Raw genomic sequence first — 12933 nt, forward strand, 5'->3', positions numbered from 1 at the left:
TCAAATCATCGATTTTTTTTAATCAAAGTATCCAAAAAGCATCAAATCACCCTGAAACGGCGGAGGCCGGACCGGGAAGCCCCGCCCCCACAGCAGGGCAGCAGAGCGACGTGATTGGTCACCCATGGCAAGGAAGCCCCGCCTCCTCTGCACCGTGATTGGTCACCCATTTTGAGGGGGGGGGTTGGGGAAGGATGGGTGAAAAAGGGGAAATCCCACTTTTTGGGGGGGAATTGGATCAAAATGTAAAATCCCGCTTTTTTTTTTTTTCCTTTTTAGGTGGAAATGGGTCAAAACCTAAAATCCCATTTTTTGGGGGGGATGGAAATGGGATAATGAAGTCCCATTTTTTGTGACTTTTGGGAAGTTGTAGCATTTTGAGGAGGAATTGAGTCAAAAAAGGGAAATTCCAGTTTTGGGGGATTTGGAAATGGGACAATGAAACCCAAAATTCCACTCCTTTAGGGTGGAAATGGGACATTGAAACCCAAAATTCCACTCCTTTAGGGCAGAAATGGGACATTGAAACCCAAAATCCCATTTTTTTAGGTGGGAATGGGACGCTAAAGTCCCATTTTTGGGGAAGTTGTAGTATTTCGAGGAGGAATTGGGTCAGGAAAGTGAAATTCCAGTTTTGGGGGATTTGAAGTGGGACAATGAAACCCAAAATTCCACGACTTTAGGGTGGAAATGGGACATTCAAACCCAAAATTCCACGACTTTAGGGTGGAAATGGGAAATTGAAACCCAAAATTCCACGACTTTAGGGTGGAAATGGGACATTGAAACCCAAAATCCCATTTTTTTAGGTGGGAATGGGACGCTGAAGTCCCATTTCTGGGAAGTTGTAATATTTTGTAGAGGAATTTGGTAAAAAAAAAAAAAAAAAAAAGGAAATTTCATTTTGGAGGGATTTGGACAATGAAACCCAAAATCCCATTATTTTGGGGTGGAAATGTGTCAAAAAAAAAACAAATTCCATTTTTTTTGAGTGGGAACCGGGGCACGAAACCGTAAAAAAAAACTCTATTTTGAGCAGGAAACGGGTCAAAAAAAAGGAATTCAATTTTTTGAAAGGGAGCGGGGAAGGGGTCAGGGCCTGGAACCCGCTCTTTTTTTTTTTTTTTTTGGGGTGAAAACAGCGGGTTTTGGCTCCTTTCAGAAAATCATGGCTTTGGGTTCCCCCCGGGGCTTGCGGAGCTTCTCCATGTTCTTCTGCAGGACGTCGAGGAGCACGGCCTGGGGGGTGGGGGGGGGACAAAGGGGGTGAGGAGGGGGCGGTTATGGGGTCGGGGGGTGGGTTATAGGGTCGGGGACCCCAAAACTCACGTAGAGGTCCCGGAGCTCCGCCAGGGCCAGGCGCGTCGCCCCCAGTTCGGCCGCGTCCAGGGCGTGAACCAGGGCCCGGTAGTCCAACTGGGGGGTAATGGGGGTAATGGGAGACCCCCGGGGACCCCAAAAGACCCCATAGACCCCCATAGGCCCCAAAGACCCCAATGTGACCCCAAAGATCCCATTGTCCCCTATGAACACCCATGGGACCCCATAGACCCCAACAGACCCCAAAGAACCCCCATAGACCCCAATAGACCCCAAAGGCCCCAATGTGACCCCAAAGACCCCAATAGACCCCGGTAGACCCTATTGTCCCCCATGGACCCCCGGGGACCCCAATTTACCCCATAGACCCCAATAGACCCCATAGACCCCAAAGACCCCAATAGACCCCAAAAGACCCCAATGTGACCCCATAGACCCCATAGAACCCCCATAGACCCTATAGACCCCAATAGACCCCCTAGACCCCAATGAACCCCCATAGACCCCAATAGACTCCAAAGACCCCAATGTAACCCCAAAGACCCCAATATGACCCCATAGACCCCCTAGACCCCAATGTGACCCCAAAGACCCCAAAAGACCCCAAAGACCCCAATAGACCCCAAAGACCCCATAGACCCCCAATAGACCCCAAAGACCCCATTGGACCCCATAGACCCCAAAAGACCCCAATGTGACCCCATAGACCCTAATGAACCCCCATAGACCCCAATAGACCCCAAAGACCCCGATGTGACCCCAAAGACCCCAATAGACCCCAAAGACCCCAAAAGACCCCAAAGGACCCCAAAGAAACCAAAGTGACCCCAAAGACCCCAAAATAACCCCAAAGTGCCCCCATGGACCCCAATAGACCCCATTGTACTCCACTAAGACCCCAAAGTGCCCCCAAATGACCCCAAAAGTGCCCCCATGGACCCCAATATGACCCCAATGAGCCTCCAGGGACCCCAAGGTGATCCAATCAACCCCAAATGCATCAAACAGACCCCAAAAACCCCCAAATTCACCCCAAAATTCCCCCAGATCCCAATACACCCTACAGACCCCCCAAAAAACCCCAAACCACCCCGAATTCACCCCAAAATCCTCACCACGTGGGGGTTCTTAGCCGCCTTGGACACGGCGTCGCCCCGCTCCGACAGGTACCTGGGCGTTTTGGGGTGAGATCAGGGGATTTAGGGTCAGGGGATTTGGGGTCGGAGGGGGGACCCCAAAAAAAAAACCCATAGACTCACTTGGGCAGGCGGCCCTGAAGCCCCTCGAGTTGGGTGCGGGATGCGGTCAGCAGCTCCAGAACCTTCTCCTATTTTTGGGGCAAATTCAGGCGTTTTTGGGTGTTTTGGGGGTTTTGGGGGGTTTTAGGGGATTTGGGGGAGGATTTGGGGGGATTTAGGAGAGTTTAGGGGACTTGGGGGCGAAAGGGGAGAGTTTGGGGGATTTAGGGGAGGATTTGGAAGGATTTGGGGGAAATGGGGAGGATTTGGGGGATTTTGAGGGATTTAGGGGAATTTGGGGGGATTTGGGGGAAATATGGAGGGATTTGGGGGAATTTGGAGGGATTTGGGGGATTTTGAGGGAATTTGGAGGGATTTGGGGGAGTTTGGGGGGATTTTAGTAGTTTGGGATGGATTTGGGGGGAAACGGGAAGGATTTGGGGGATTTAGGAGGGGATTTGGGGGATTTTGGGGGGACTTGGGGGAATTTGGAGGGATTTTGGGGAATTTTGGGGGATTTGGCGGAATTTGGAGGGATTTTGGGGAACTTTGGGGGATTTGGGAGGATTTGGGGGGATTTTGGTAGTTTCGGGTGGATTTGGGGGGAAACGGGAAGGATTTGGGGAATCTGGGGTGATTTGGGGGGGATTTTGGGGTCCCCGGGGGATAATTGGGGCAAATAATGGGGATTTTGGGGTTCCTGGGAATTCCTGGGGTGAAATTGGGGGGAATAAAGAGGATTTTGGGGTCCCCGGGTGGGATTTGGGCGAGTCCGGGCGGGATTTGGTGTGAAACTGGGGGAATTTGGGGTTAAATTAATTTGGGGTGCTTGGGTGAAAACCGGGAGGATTTGGGGTTAAAAAGGGTGGATTTGGGATTTTGGGGCAAAAAAGAGGGATTTTGGGGTTCCCCCCCGTTACCTGCACGGCCACCCCGAAGTTGTCCCCGTCCTCGATGCGGGGCACCTGCAGCTGCAGCCAGAGCGCCACCTGCCCCCAAAATCCCCCTTTTTCACCCCAAAACCTCGCCCTCGTAAACCACACCCCCTTTAGACCACGCCCGTTAAAGCCACGCCCCCTTTAGGCCACGCCCCCTTAGGCCATGCCCCCATAGACTTCATTCACCCCCCAATCCCACCCCAAGCCCCGCCCACCCACAGGCCACGCCCCCAACCTCCCCCACAAGCCACGCCCCTCCTTAGGCCACTCCCTCCTCCTTAGATCACGCCCCCTTTAGGCCACACCCCCTTTAGGCCACACCCCCCTTTAACCTCCCCTATTACCCCTCCAGGCTCCCTACAGGCCCCGCCCCCTGCCCTTAGACCACGCCCTCTTTAGACCACGCCCCTTTAGGCTACGCCCCATCAGACCTCGCCCACTCTGCCCACGCCCCCCATAAGCCACGCCCCTTTTAACCGCCCCTATCCCCCCTCCAGCCCCCGCCCCCTTGCCCTAAAGCCCCGCCCCCTTTTCGGCCTCGCCCCCCTTTAGGCCACGCCCCCCTCCCCGTAAGCCCCGCCCCCTCGCCTGGGCCACGTGGTTCCGGGCTTCGGCCAATAGGGGGCGCCAGCGCTCCAATAGGGCCAGCAGGGCCGGGTGGCTCGGGATTGGTGGGCAAGGAGGGGCTGGGAGGGTCACGTGGTTGGTCACGTGACCCCCTTAGCCACGCCCCCTACCGAGACCCATGACCATATATGGGATGTGGGGGCCGGAAATAACCCACAGGGGGTGCGAATAACCCACAGGGACCCATAAGTGCCCCATAGCGACCCATAAGTGCCCCATGGGACCCATAACCACCCCATAGGGACCCATAAATACCCCCTGGGACCCATAACTGCCCCATAGCGACCCATAACTACCTCCGGGACCCATAACTACCCCATGGGACCCATAACTGCCCCATAGCGACCCATAACCACCCCTGGGACCCATAACTACCCCATAGCGACCCATAACTACCCCCTGGGACCCATAAGTACCCCTCTGGGACCCATAACTACCCCATGGGACCCATAACTACCCCCTGGGACCCATAAGTACCCCATAGGGACCCATAACTGCCCCATAGGGACCCATAACCACCCCCTGGGACCCATAACTGACCCATAGGGACCCATAACTACCCCCTGGGACCCATAAGTACCCCTCTGGGACCCATAACTACCCCTGGGACCCATAAGTACCCCTCTGGGACCCATAACTACCCCATGGGACCCATAGCCACCCCCTGGGACCCATAACCACCCCATGGGACCCATAAGTACCCCCCTGGGACCCATAACTGCCCCATAGGGACCCATAACCACCCCTGGGACCCATAACTACCCCCTGGGACCCATAAGTACCCCTCTGGGACCCATAACTACCCCCTGGGACCCATAAGTACCCCCTGGGACCCATAACTGCCCCATAGGGACCCATAACCACCCCTGGGACCCATAACTACCCCGTGGGACCCATAACTGCCCCATGGCGCCCCACAACCACCCCATGGGACCCCCAACTCACCCTCCTCCTCCTCGTCCTTCTCCTTCTTCTTCTTCTTCTATGGGGCAGGGGTGGGGGGTGAGAAGGGGGCACTTGGGGGTCCCAGCCCCACACTTGGGGGTCCCAGCCCCACATTTTGGGGTCCCGGACCCACACTTGGGGGTCCCGGACCCACACTTGGGGGTCCTCACCTGGGCCGGGTCTGGCAGGGGAATGTCCAGCGGCGCCCGCAGCTCCTCCGGCCCCATAGCGAAGACGGGGTCCTGGGGGGCAGCCCCATAGCGACCCCTCCAGCCCCATAGCAGCCCCCCAGCCCCATAGGGACCCCTCCAGCCCCATAGAGACCCCCCCAGCCCCATAGTGGTCCCCCAGCCCCATAGGGACCCCCAGACCCATAGCGACCCCCTCAGCCCCATAGCAACCCCCTCAGCCCCATAGCGACCCCCCAGTCCCACAGCGACCCCCTCAGCCCCATAGCGACCCCCCAGCCCCATAGCGACCCCCCAGCCCCATAGACACCCCCCCAGACCCATAGCGACCCCCTCAGCCCCATAGCGACCCCCCAGCCCCACAGCGACCCCCTCAGCCCCATAGCGACCCCCCAGCCCCATAGCGACCCCCCAGCCCCACAGCGACCCCCTCAGCCCCATAGTGACCCCCCAGCCCCATAGCGACCCCCCAGCCCCACAGCGACCCCCTCAGCCCCATATCGACTCCCCAGCCCCATATCGACCCCCCAGCCCCATATCCACCCCCCAGCCCCATATCGAACCCCCAGCCCCATAGAGATCCCCCAGCCCCATAGCGACCCCCCCAGCCCCATAGACCCCCCCACGCTCCCTTCCCAGCCTAATAGCTCCCCCTCAGGGACCCCCCTCAGCCCCATAGCAACCCCCCAGCCCCATATCGACCCCCCAGCCCCATAGCGACCCCCCCAGCCCCATAGCGGCCCCCTCCAGCCCCATAGCGCCCCACCTGCAGCAGGGCCTCCAGCTCGGCCACCTTGGCCGGGAAGCTCCCCAGCAGCTGCGTCATCTATGGGGCAGGATTGGGGGGGGGGGGAGGTGTGGGGCTGCCCCATAGCCGCCCCACAACCCCCCCATAACCCCCCCCCACAACCGCCCCACAGCCGCCCCATAGAAAGTGTGGGGGGGGGGAGGGCCAAGGCCTCACCTGGGCGCCCACCCGGCTCCGAAAAGCTTCGACCTGATTGGTTGGGTAAATTTTGGGGGGGGGGTCACGTGGGGTGCCCCCCAGGGTCACGTGACCCCCAAGTGTCCCCCCCCAAAACCCCCCCCCAGCCCCCCAACCTCTACGGCCTCCATCGGGGATCCAGAAGCGAAAGTGAAAGTGGCGGCGGCGGAGATCCCCCCCCTCCCTCCCCTCCCCTTAGCCCCGCCCCCTTCCCCCTTTAGCCCCGCCCCCTTCCCCTTAGCCCCGCCCCCTTAAAAAAAATCGCCTCAGCAGCCCCAAAATCAGCTTTTATTGGGGAAAAAATCGACGGGGGGGGGACAAAGATGGCGGAAGCGCCCCTCCCCCACCCCCCCCAATTTGGGGTCCTCCCCCCCCCCCTCTACTGGGGTGTACTGGGTGTTACTGGGGCATACTGGGATGAACTGGGACCTACTGGGGCCAACTGGGGTCTTCTGGGGCCTACTGGGGGGCCTCCCCCCCACCTATTGGGGTCTACTGGGGTCTACTGGGGTCTACTGGGGGCTATTGGGGCATATTGGGACAAACTGGGACCTACTGGGGCCGACTGGGGCCTACTGGAGCATAATGGAGTCTACTGGGGGGCCTCCCCCCCCTCTACTGGGGTCTACTGGGGTCTACTGGGGGCTATTGGGGCATACTGGGATGAACTGGGGCCTACTGGGGCTGACTGGGGTCTACTGGGGCCTACTGGGGGGCCTCCCCCTCCTCTACTGGGGTCTACTGGGGTCTACTGGGGCATACTGGGATGAACTGGGACCTAGTGGGGCTGACTGGGGCCTACTGGAGCATAATGGGGTCTACTGGGGCCTACTGGGGGGCCTCCCCTCCCTCTACTGGGGTCTACTGGGTGTTAATGGGGCATACTGGGATGAACTGGGACCGACTGGGGCCGACTGGGGCCTACTGGAGCATAATGGGGCCTACTGGGGGCCTACTGGGGCCTACTGGAGTCTACTGGGATCTACTGGAGACTACTGGGGTCCTACTGGGGTCAACTTGGGCCTTCTGGGGTCTATTGGGGTCTACTGGGGCCTACTGGGGTCTACTGGGACAAACTGGGGCCTACTGGGGTCTACTGCGGTCTACTGGGGTCTACTGGGGCCTACTGGGGTCTACTGGAGTCTACTGGGGTCTACTGGAGACTACTGGGGTCCTACTGGGGTCAACTGGGGCCTTCTGGGGTCTATTGGGGTCTACTGGAGCCTACTGGGGTCTACTGGAGATTACTGGGGCCTACTAAGGCCTACTGGGGCCTACTGGGGCCTACTGGAGACTACTGGTGCATACTGGGGGCTACTGGAGCCTACTGGAACCTACTGGGCCATACTGGGGCCTACTGGGGCCTACAGGAGCCTACTGGGGTCTAGTAGGACCTACTGGGCCATACTGGGGCCTACTGGGGTCTACTGGAGCATACTGGGGCCTACAGGAGCCTACTGGGGCCTACTGGGACCTACTGGTGCATACTGGGGCCTACTGGAGACTACTGGTGCATACTGGGGGCTACTGGAGCCTACTGGGGCCTACTGGGATCTACTGGGGCCTACTGGGGTCCACTGGGGTCTACTGGAGCCTCCTGGTGCATACTGGAGTCTACTGGGGCCTACTGAGGCCTACTGGGGCCTACTGAGACTTACTGGGACCTACTGGAGTCTACTGGAGTCTACTGGGGTCTAGTAGGATCTACCGGGCCATACTGGGGGCTACTGGAGCCTACTGGGGCCTACTGGGGCCAACTGGAGCCTACTGGTGCATACTGGAGCCTACTGGGATCTACTGGAGCCTATGGGGGGCTACTGAAGCCTATTAGGGCCTACTGGAGCCTACTGGGGCCTTCAGGAGCCTATTGGGGCCTACTGGGGCCTACTGGAGCCTACTGGATCCTGCTGGAGCCTACTGGAGACTACTGGTGCATATTGGGGGCTACTGGAGCCTACTGGGGTCTAGTAGGACCTCCTGGGCCATACTGGGGCCTACTGGGGACTACTGGAGACTACTGGTGCATACTGGGGGCTACTGGAGCCTACTGGGGCCTTCAGGAGCCTATTGGGGCCTACTGGGGCCTACTGGAGCCTACTGGATCCTGCTGGAGCCTACTGGAGACTACTGGTGCATACTGGGGGCTACTGGAGCTTACTGGGGCCTACTGGAGCCTACTGGGGCCTACTGGGGTCTACTGGGACCTACTTGCGCCTACTGGGGCTGTCTGGAGTCTTCTGGGACCTACTGGGACCTACTGGGCCATAGTGGGGCCTACAGGGGCCTACTGGAGCCTACTGGAGCGTACTGGGGCCTACTGAAGCCTACTGGGGCCCTGTAGAGTTCTACAGCTTCCCCTCAACCTCCCCCAATAAATTTTGGCCTCCCCCCTAAATTTTCCCATTCCCCCCAAACTTTCCCATTCCCCCCAAACTTTCCCATTCCCCCCCAAACTTTCCCAATTCCCCCCAACTTTTAGGATCCCCCCCAAAAAAATTTTAGGGTACCCCCCTAAATTTTGGGGTGTCCCCCCCTAAATTTTAGGGTCCCCCCCCAAAAAAATTTTCACATTTTTCCCCAAATTTTCGCATTTTCCCCAAAATTTTCGCATTTTCCCCAAATTTTCCCATTCCCCCCAAACTTTCCCAATTCCCCCCAACTTTTAGGATCCCCCCCAAAAAATTTAGGATCCCCCCCCAAAATTTTAGGGTACCCCCCCCTAAATTTTGGGGTGTCCCCCCCAAAACTTTTGCCCTCCCCCCTCAAAATTTTCGCATTTTCCCCCAAATTTTCGCATTTTCCCCCCAAATTTCCGCATTCCCCCCAAATTTTCCCAATTCCCCCCCAAAAAAATTGTAGGGTCACCCCCCCCCCGACCCCAACCCCGACCCCCGAGGCCTCAACCCCAGGCCGGGCCTCCCCGGGGAGCAGGGGCAGCGGTACCATGAGGCCGTAGGTCAAGGCCCAGGCGGCCCAACCCAGGCCGGCCCCGGCCGCGTTGGCGGCCCAGTGGCCAACGATAAGCCAAGGTGGCCACCAGGGCCCCCTGCCACAGCAGCAGGAGGCCGGCGTTGAGGAGGAAGAGGAGGCACAGGGGGGCGGTGGCCACCAGTTTGGGCTCCTCGGTGGCCACTTGGGTGTCGGTGGCCACCCGGTTGTCCCCTGGTAGCCATCCTGGTGTCGGTAGCCAACCAGTCGTCCCTGGTAGCCAGCCTGCGGTCAGTAGCCATCCAGTCGTCCCTGGTAGCCATCCTGCGGTCAGTAGCCATCCACACATCCCCAGTAGCCCTTCTTCCATCAGTAGCCATCCAGACGTCCCCAGTAGCCCTCCTTCTGTCGGTAGCCACCCAGTCATCTCTGGTAGCCATCCTGCGGTCAGTAGCCATCCAGTCGTCCCTGGTAGCCATCCTGCGGTCACTAGCCATCCAGACATCTTCAGTAGCCCTCCTTCCACCAGTAGCCACCCGTCATCTCTGGTAGCCATCCTGCGGTCACTAGCCATCCAGTCGTTCCCCGGTAGCCCTCCTTCCACCAGTAGCCACCCAGTCGCCTCCAGTAGCCCTCCTTCCTTCGGTAGCCACCCGGGCGTCCCCGCTAGCCCCCCGGGGCGGGTGCAGGAGCCTCCCCAAGGCCCCCAGCTCCTCGCCCAAGCCCAGGCCGCAGAGGACGAGGCGAAGGCCTGGGGGGACGGGCGGAGGCCGGCGGCGGCCTCCAGGGCGGCGAAGAGGCGGGGGGCGGCGGCGGCCATGACGGTAGCCCCCACGGCTAGCCGGCCGGCCGCCCGCAACAGCGCCCCCGGCGACCACCCCCCGGCTGGGCCAGGGGGAGGGAGGCCACCAGCAGGGACCCCAAGAGCAGCGCCGTCCAGCGGCCGGCCGAGGCGACGAGGCGGCTGTGGGGCGGGGAGGTGGGGTGAGACCCCAGAGACCCCATAGAGACCCCATAGACCCATAGAGACCCCATAGAGCCATAGAGACCCCATAGGGACCCACAGACCCCATAGAAATCCCATAGACCCATAGAGATGCCATAGAAATCCCACAGACCCCATAGAAATCCCATAGACCCATAGCGACCCCATAGAAATCCCATAGAGACCCCATAGGGGACCCCATAGACACATAGAAATCCCATAGAGCCCATAGGGACCCATAGACCCCATAGAATCCCATAGACCCCCATAGACCCATAGAGACCCCATAGAAATCCCACAGACCCCATAGACCCATAGAAACCCCATAGAAACCCCATAGATCCATAGAGACCCCATAGGGACCCATAGACCCCATAGGGACCCATAGACCCCATAGAGACCCCATAGACCCATAGAGACCCCATAGGGACCCCATAGACCCCATAGGGACCCATAGACCCCATAGAGACCCATAGACCCATAGAGACCCCATAGGGACCCATAGACCCCATAGGACCCATAGACCCCATAGGGACCCATAGACCCCACATAGAGACCCCATAGACCCATAGAGACCCCATAGGGACCCCATAGACCCCATAGAAATCCCATAGACCCCATAGACCCATAGAGACCCCATAGAAATCCCATAGACCCCATAGAGACCCCATAGACCCCATAGACCCCATAGAGACCCCATAGACCCATAGAGACCCCATAGGGACCCATAGACCCCATAGAAATCCCATAGACCCCATAGAGACCCCACAGACCCCATAGACCCCATAGAGACCCCATAGACCCATAGAGACCCCATAGAAATCCCATAGACCCCATAGACCCATAGAGACCCCATAGGGACCCATAGACCCCATAGAAATCCCACAGACCCATAGCGACCCCATAGAAACCCCATAGAGCCCCACAGAAACCCCACATCGCCCCATAACCCCCATAGCGCCCCATAGCGCCCTCCCCATAGCACCCACGCTGCCCCCATAGCCCCCAGCCCCATAACCACTCCCCAGCCCCACAGATTCCAGCCCATAGGTCCCCTGCCCCATAGATCCCAGCCCCATAGATTCCCAGCCCCATAACCAACCCCTCCAGCCCCATAACTCCCCAGCCCCATAAATCCCAGCCCCATAGCTCCCAGCCCCACAACCTCCCGCCCCATAGCTCCTGCCCCATAGATCCCAGCCCCACAACCACCCCCTTTGCCCCATAACCACCCCCCCCCAGCCCCATAACTCCCCTGCCCCATAGCTCCCAGCCCCACAACCTCCCGCCCCATAGATCCTGCCCCATAAGTCGCCAGCCCCATAGATTCCCAGCCCCACAACCAACCCCCTTTGCCCCATAACCACCCCCAAACCCCACAACCAGCCCCACAACCACCCCCTTTGCCCCATAACCACCCCCTCCAGCCCCATAGCTCCCAGCCCCACAGCTCCTGCCCCATAGCTCCCAGCCCCATAGATCCCAGCCCCATAGATTCCCAGCCCCACAACCACCCCCTTTGCCCCATAACCACCCCAAAACCCCACAACCAGCCCCACAACCACCCCCTTTGCCCCATAACCACCCCCTCCAGCCCCATAGCTCCCAGCCCCACAGCTCCTGCCCCATAGCTCCCAGCCCCACAGCTCCCAGCCCCACAACTACCCCCCTTTGCCCCATAACCACCCCCAAACCCCACAACCAGCCCCACAACCACCCCCTTTTGCCCATAACCACCCCCCCAGCCCCACAACCACCCCCGCCCCATAGATCCTGCCCCCCAACTCACGCCTCCAGCAGGTTGTGGGGCGAGGCCAGCACCCCATGGGGGTCAGCCCCACGGCGTAGGGCCGGCTCCAGCCCCACAAGTGCGGCCACCCCCAAAGCGTGGGCCCGGGCGAAGCCGGGGGTCCCCAGCAGCGCCGCCGCCCCCCGGCTCAGCCCCACAAGTGCCGCCCCACAGCAGCGCCCCACAAGTGCCGCCCCCCAGCTCAGCCCCACAAGTGCTGCCCCACAGAGCCCGCGGAGCCCCACGGCGGCCTCCGCCATGGCTGGGGGGGGGTGGGGTGGGGGGGGGTGGGGGGGGTGGGGGGGGGGGTGGGGGGGGGTGGGGGAGGGGTCGAGGGGGGGTGGGGGAGGGGATGTGGGGGGTGGGGGGGGAGGGGCAAGGGCGGCTGGAGGGCATGGGGGGGTGGGAGGGGGGTTGGGGGGCGGGGTGGGGGGGGTCTTAGAGGGGGGGGTGGGGGGGGGATTTAGGGGGTTATGGGGCAGCTATGGGGCAGCTATGGGGCAGCTATGGGGAGATGTGGGGCAGCTATGGGGCAAATACAGGAGGTTATGGGGCAGATGTGGGGCAGAAGTGGGGCGGCTATGGGGCAGATTTAGGGGGATAGGGGGCAGATTTAGGGGGGCTATGGGGCTATTTTGGGGGGTTATGGGGTGGATATGGGGCAGATCTGGGGAGATGTGGGGCAGAAAAGGGGCTTCTGGGGCAGATGTGGGGCAGCTATGGGGCAGATATGCAGAGATGTGGGGCAGACGTGGGGCTGGTATGGGGAGATGTGGGGCAGATTTAGGGGGTTATGGGGGGGTTTGGGGGGTTATGGGGCAGATCTGGGGCAGATGTGGGGCAGCTATGGGGCAGTTATGGGGAGATGTGGGGCAGCTGTGGGGCAGCTATGGGGCAGATTTTGGGGACTTATGGGGCAGCTATGGGGAGATGTGGGGCAGCTATGGGCAGCTATGGGGCACGCAGCCCCCCCGCCACCCCCCCCAACCC

At 60.1% G+C, this 12933-nt stretch overlaps 2 protein-coding genes across 2 annotated transcripts; both read right to left on the reverse strand.

Annotated features, from left to right (window-relative positions):
• PSME1 (proteasome activator subunit 1) lies at positions 1-6414 on the reverse strand. Its single transcript, XM_084304219.1, has 11 exons — positions 6358-6414; positions 6221-6253; positions 6023-6082; positions 5239-5310; positions 5069-5105; positions 4085-4182; positions 3479-3547; positions 2580-2647; positions 2436-2490; positions 1330-1416; positions 1-1239 (listed from the first exon to the last, which is right to left on the reverse strand). The coding sequence occupies exons 1-11, from the start codon at positions 6370-6372 to the stop codon at positions 1159-1161; spliced, it is 675 nt and encodes a 224-aa protein (XP_084160345.1). The 5' UTR covers positions 6373-6414; the 3' UTR covers positions 1-1158.
• Positions 6415-9135: 2721 nt separating this feature from the next.
• Positions 9136-12219, reverse strand: LOC311220662 (uncharacterized protein). Its single transcript, XM_084304211.1, has 2 exons — positions 11944-12219; positions 9136-10133 (listed from the first exon to the last, which is right to left on the reverse strand). Exons 1-2 carry the CDS (start codon positions 12201-12203, stop codon positions 10007-10009), a joined length of 387 nt encoding a protein of 128 aa, XP_084160337.1. The 5' UTR covers positions 12204-12219; the 3' UTR covers positions 9136-10006.
• Between the last annotated feature and the right edge of the window lie 714 nt (positions 12220-12933).

Source organism: Netta rufina (assembly GCF_964035555.1).
Source record: "Netta rufina genome assembly, chromosome: 37".
Taxonomy (NCBI): Eukaryota; Metazoa; Chordata; class Aves; order Anseriformes; family Anatidae; genus Netta; species Netta rufina.

Coding starts and splice junctions, on each gene's coding strand:
- PSME1 (XM_084304219.1), bottom strand. Junction 5,311..6,022: donor AGCTGGAGGCCCTGCTGCAG/GTGGGGCGCTAT, acceptor GCTGCCCCCCAG/GACCCCGTCTTCGCTATGGG. Junction 1,417..2,435: donor CGGCTAAGAACCCCCACGTG/GTGAGGATTTTG, acceptor ATTACCCCCCAG/TTGGACTACCGGGCCCTGGT.
- LOC311220662 (XM_084304211.1), bottom strand. CDS start 12,203: ATGGCGGAGGCCGCCGTGGGGCTCCGCGGGCTCTGTGGGGCAGCACTT. Junction 10,134..11,943: donor CCCCACAACCTGCTGGAGGC/GTGAGTTGGGGG, acceptor CCCGCCCCACAG/CCGCCTCGTCGCCTCGGCCG.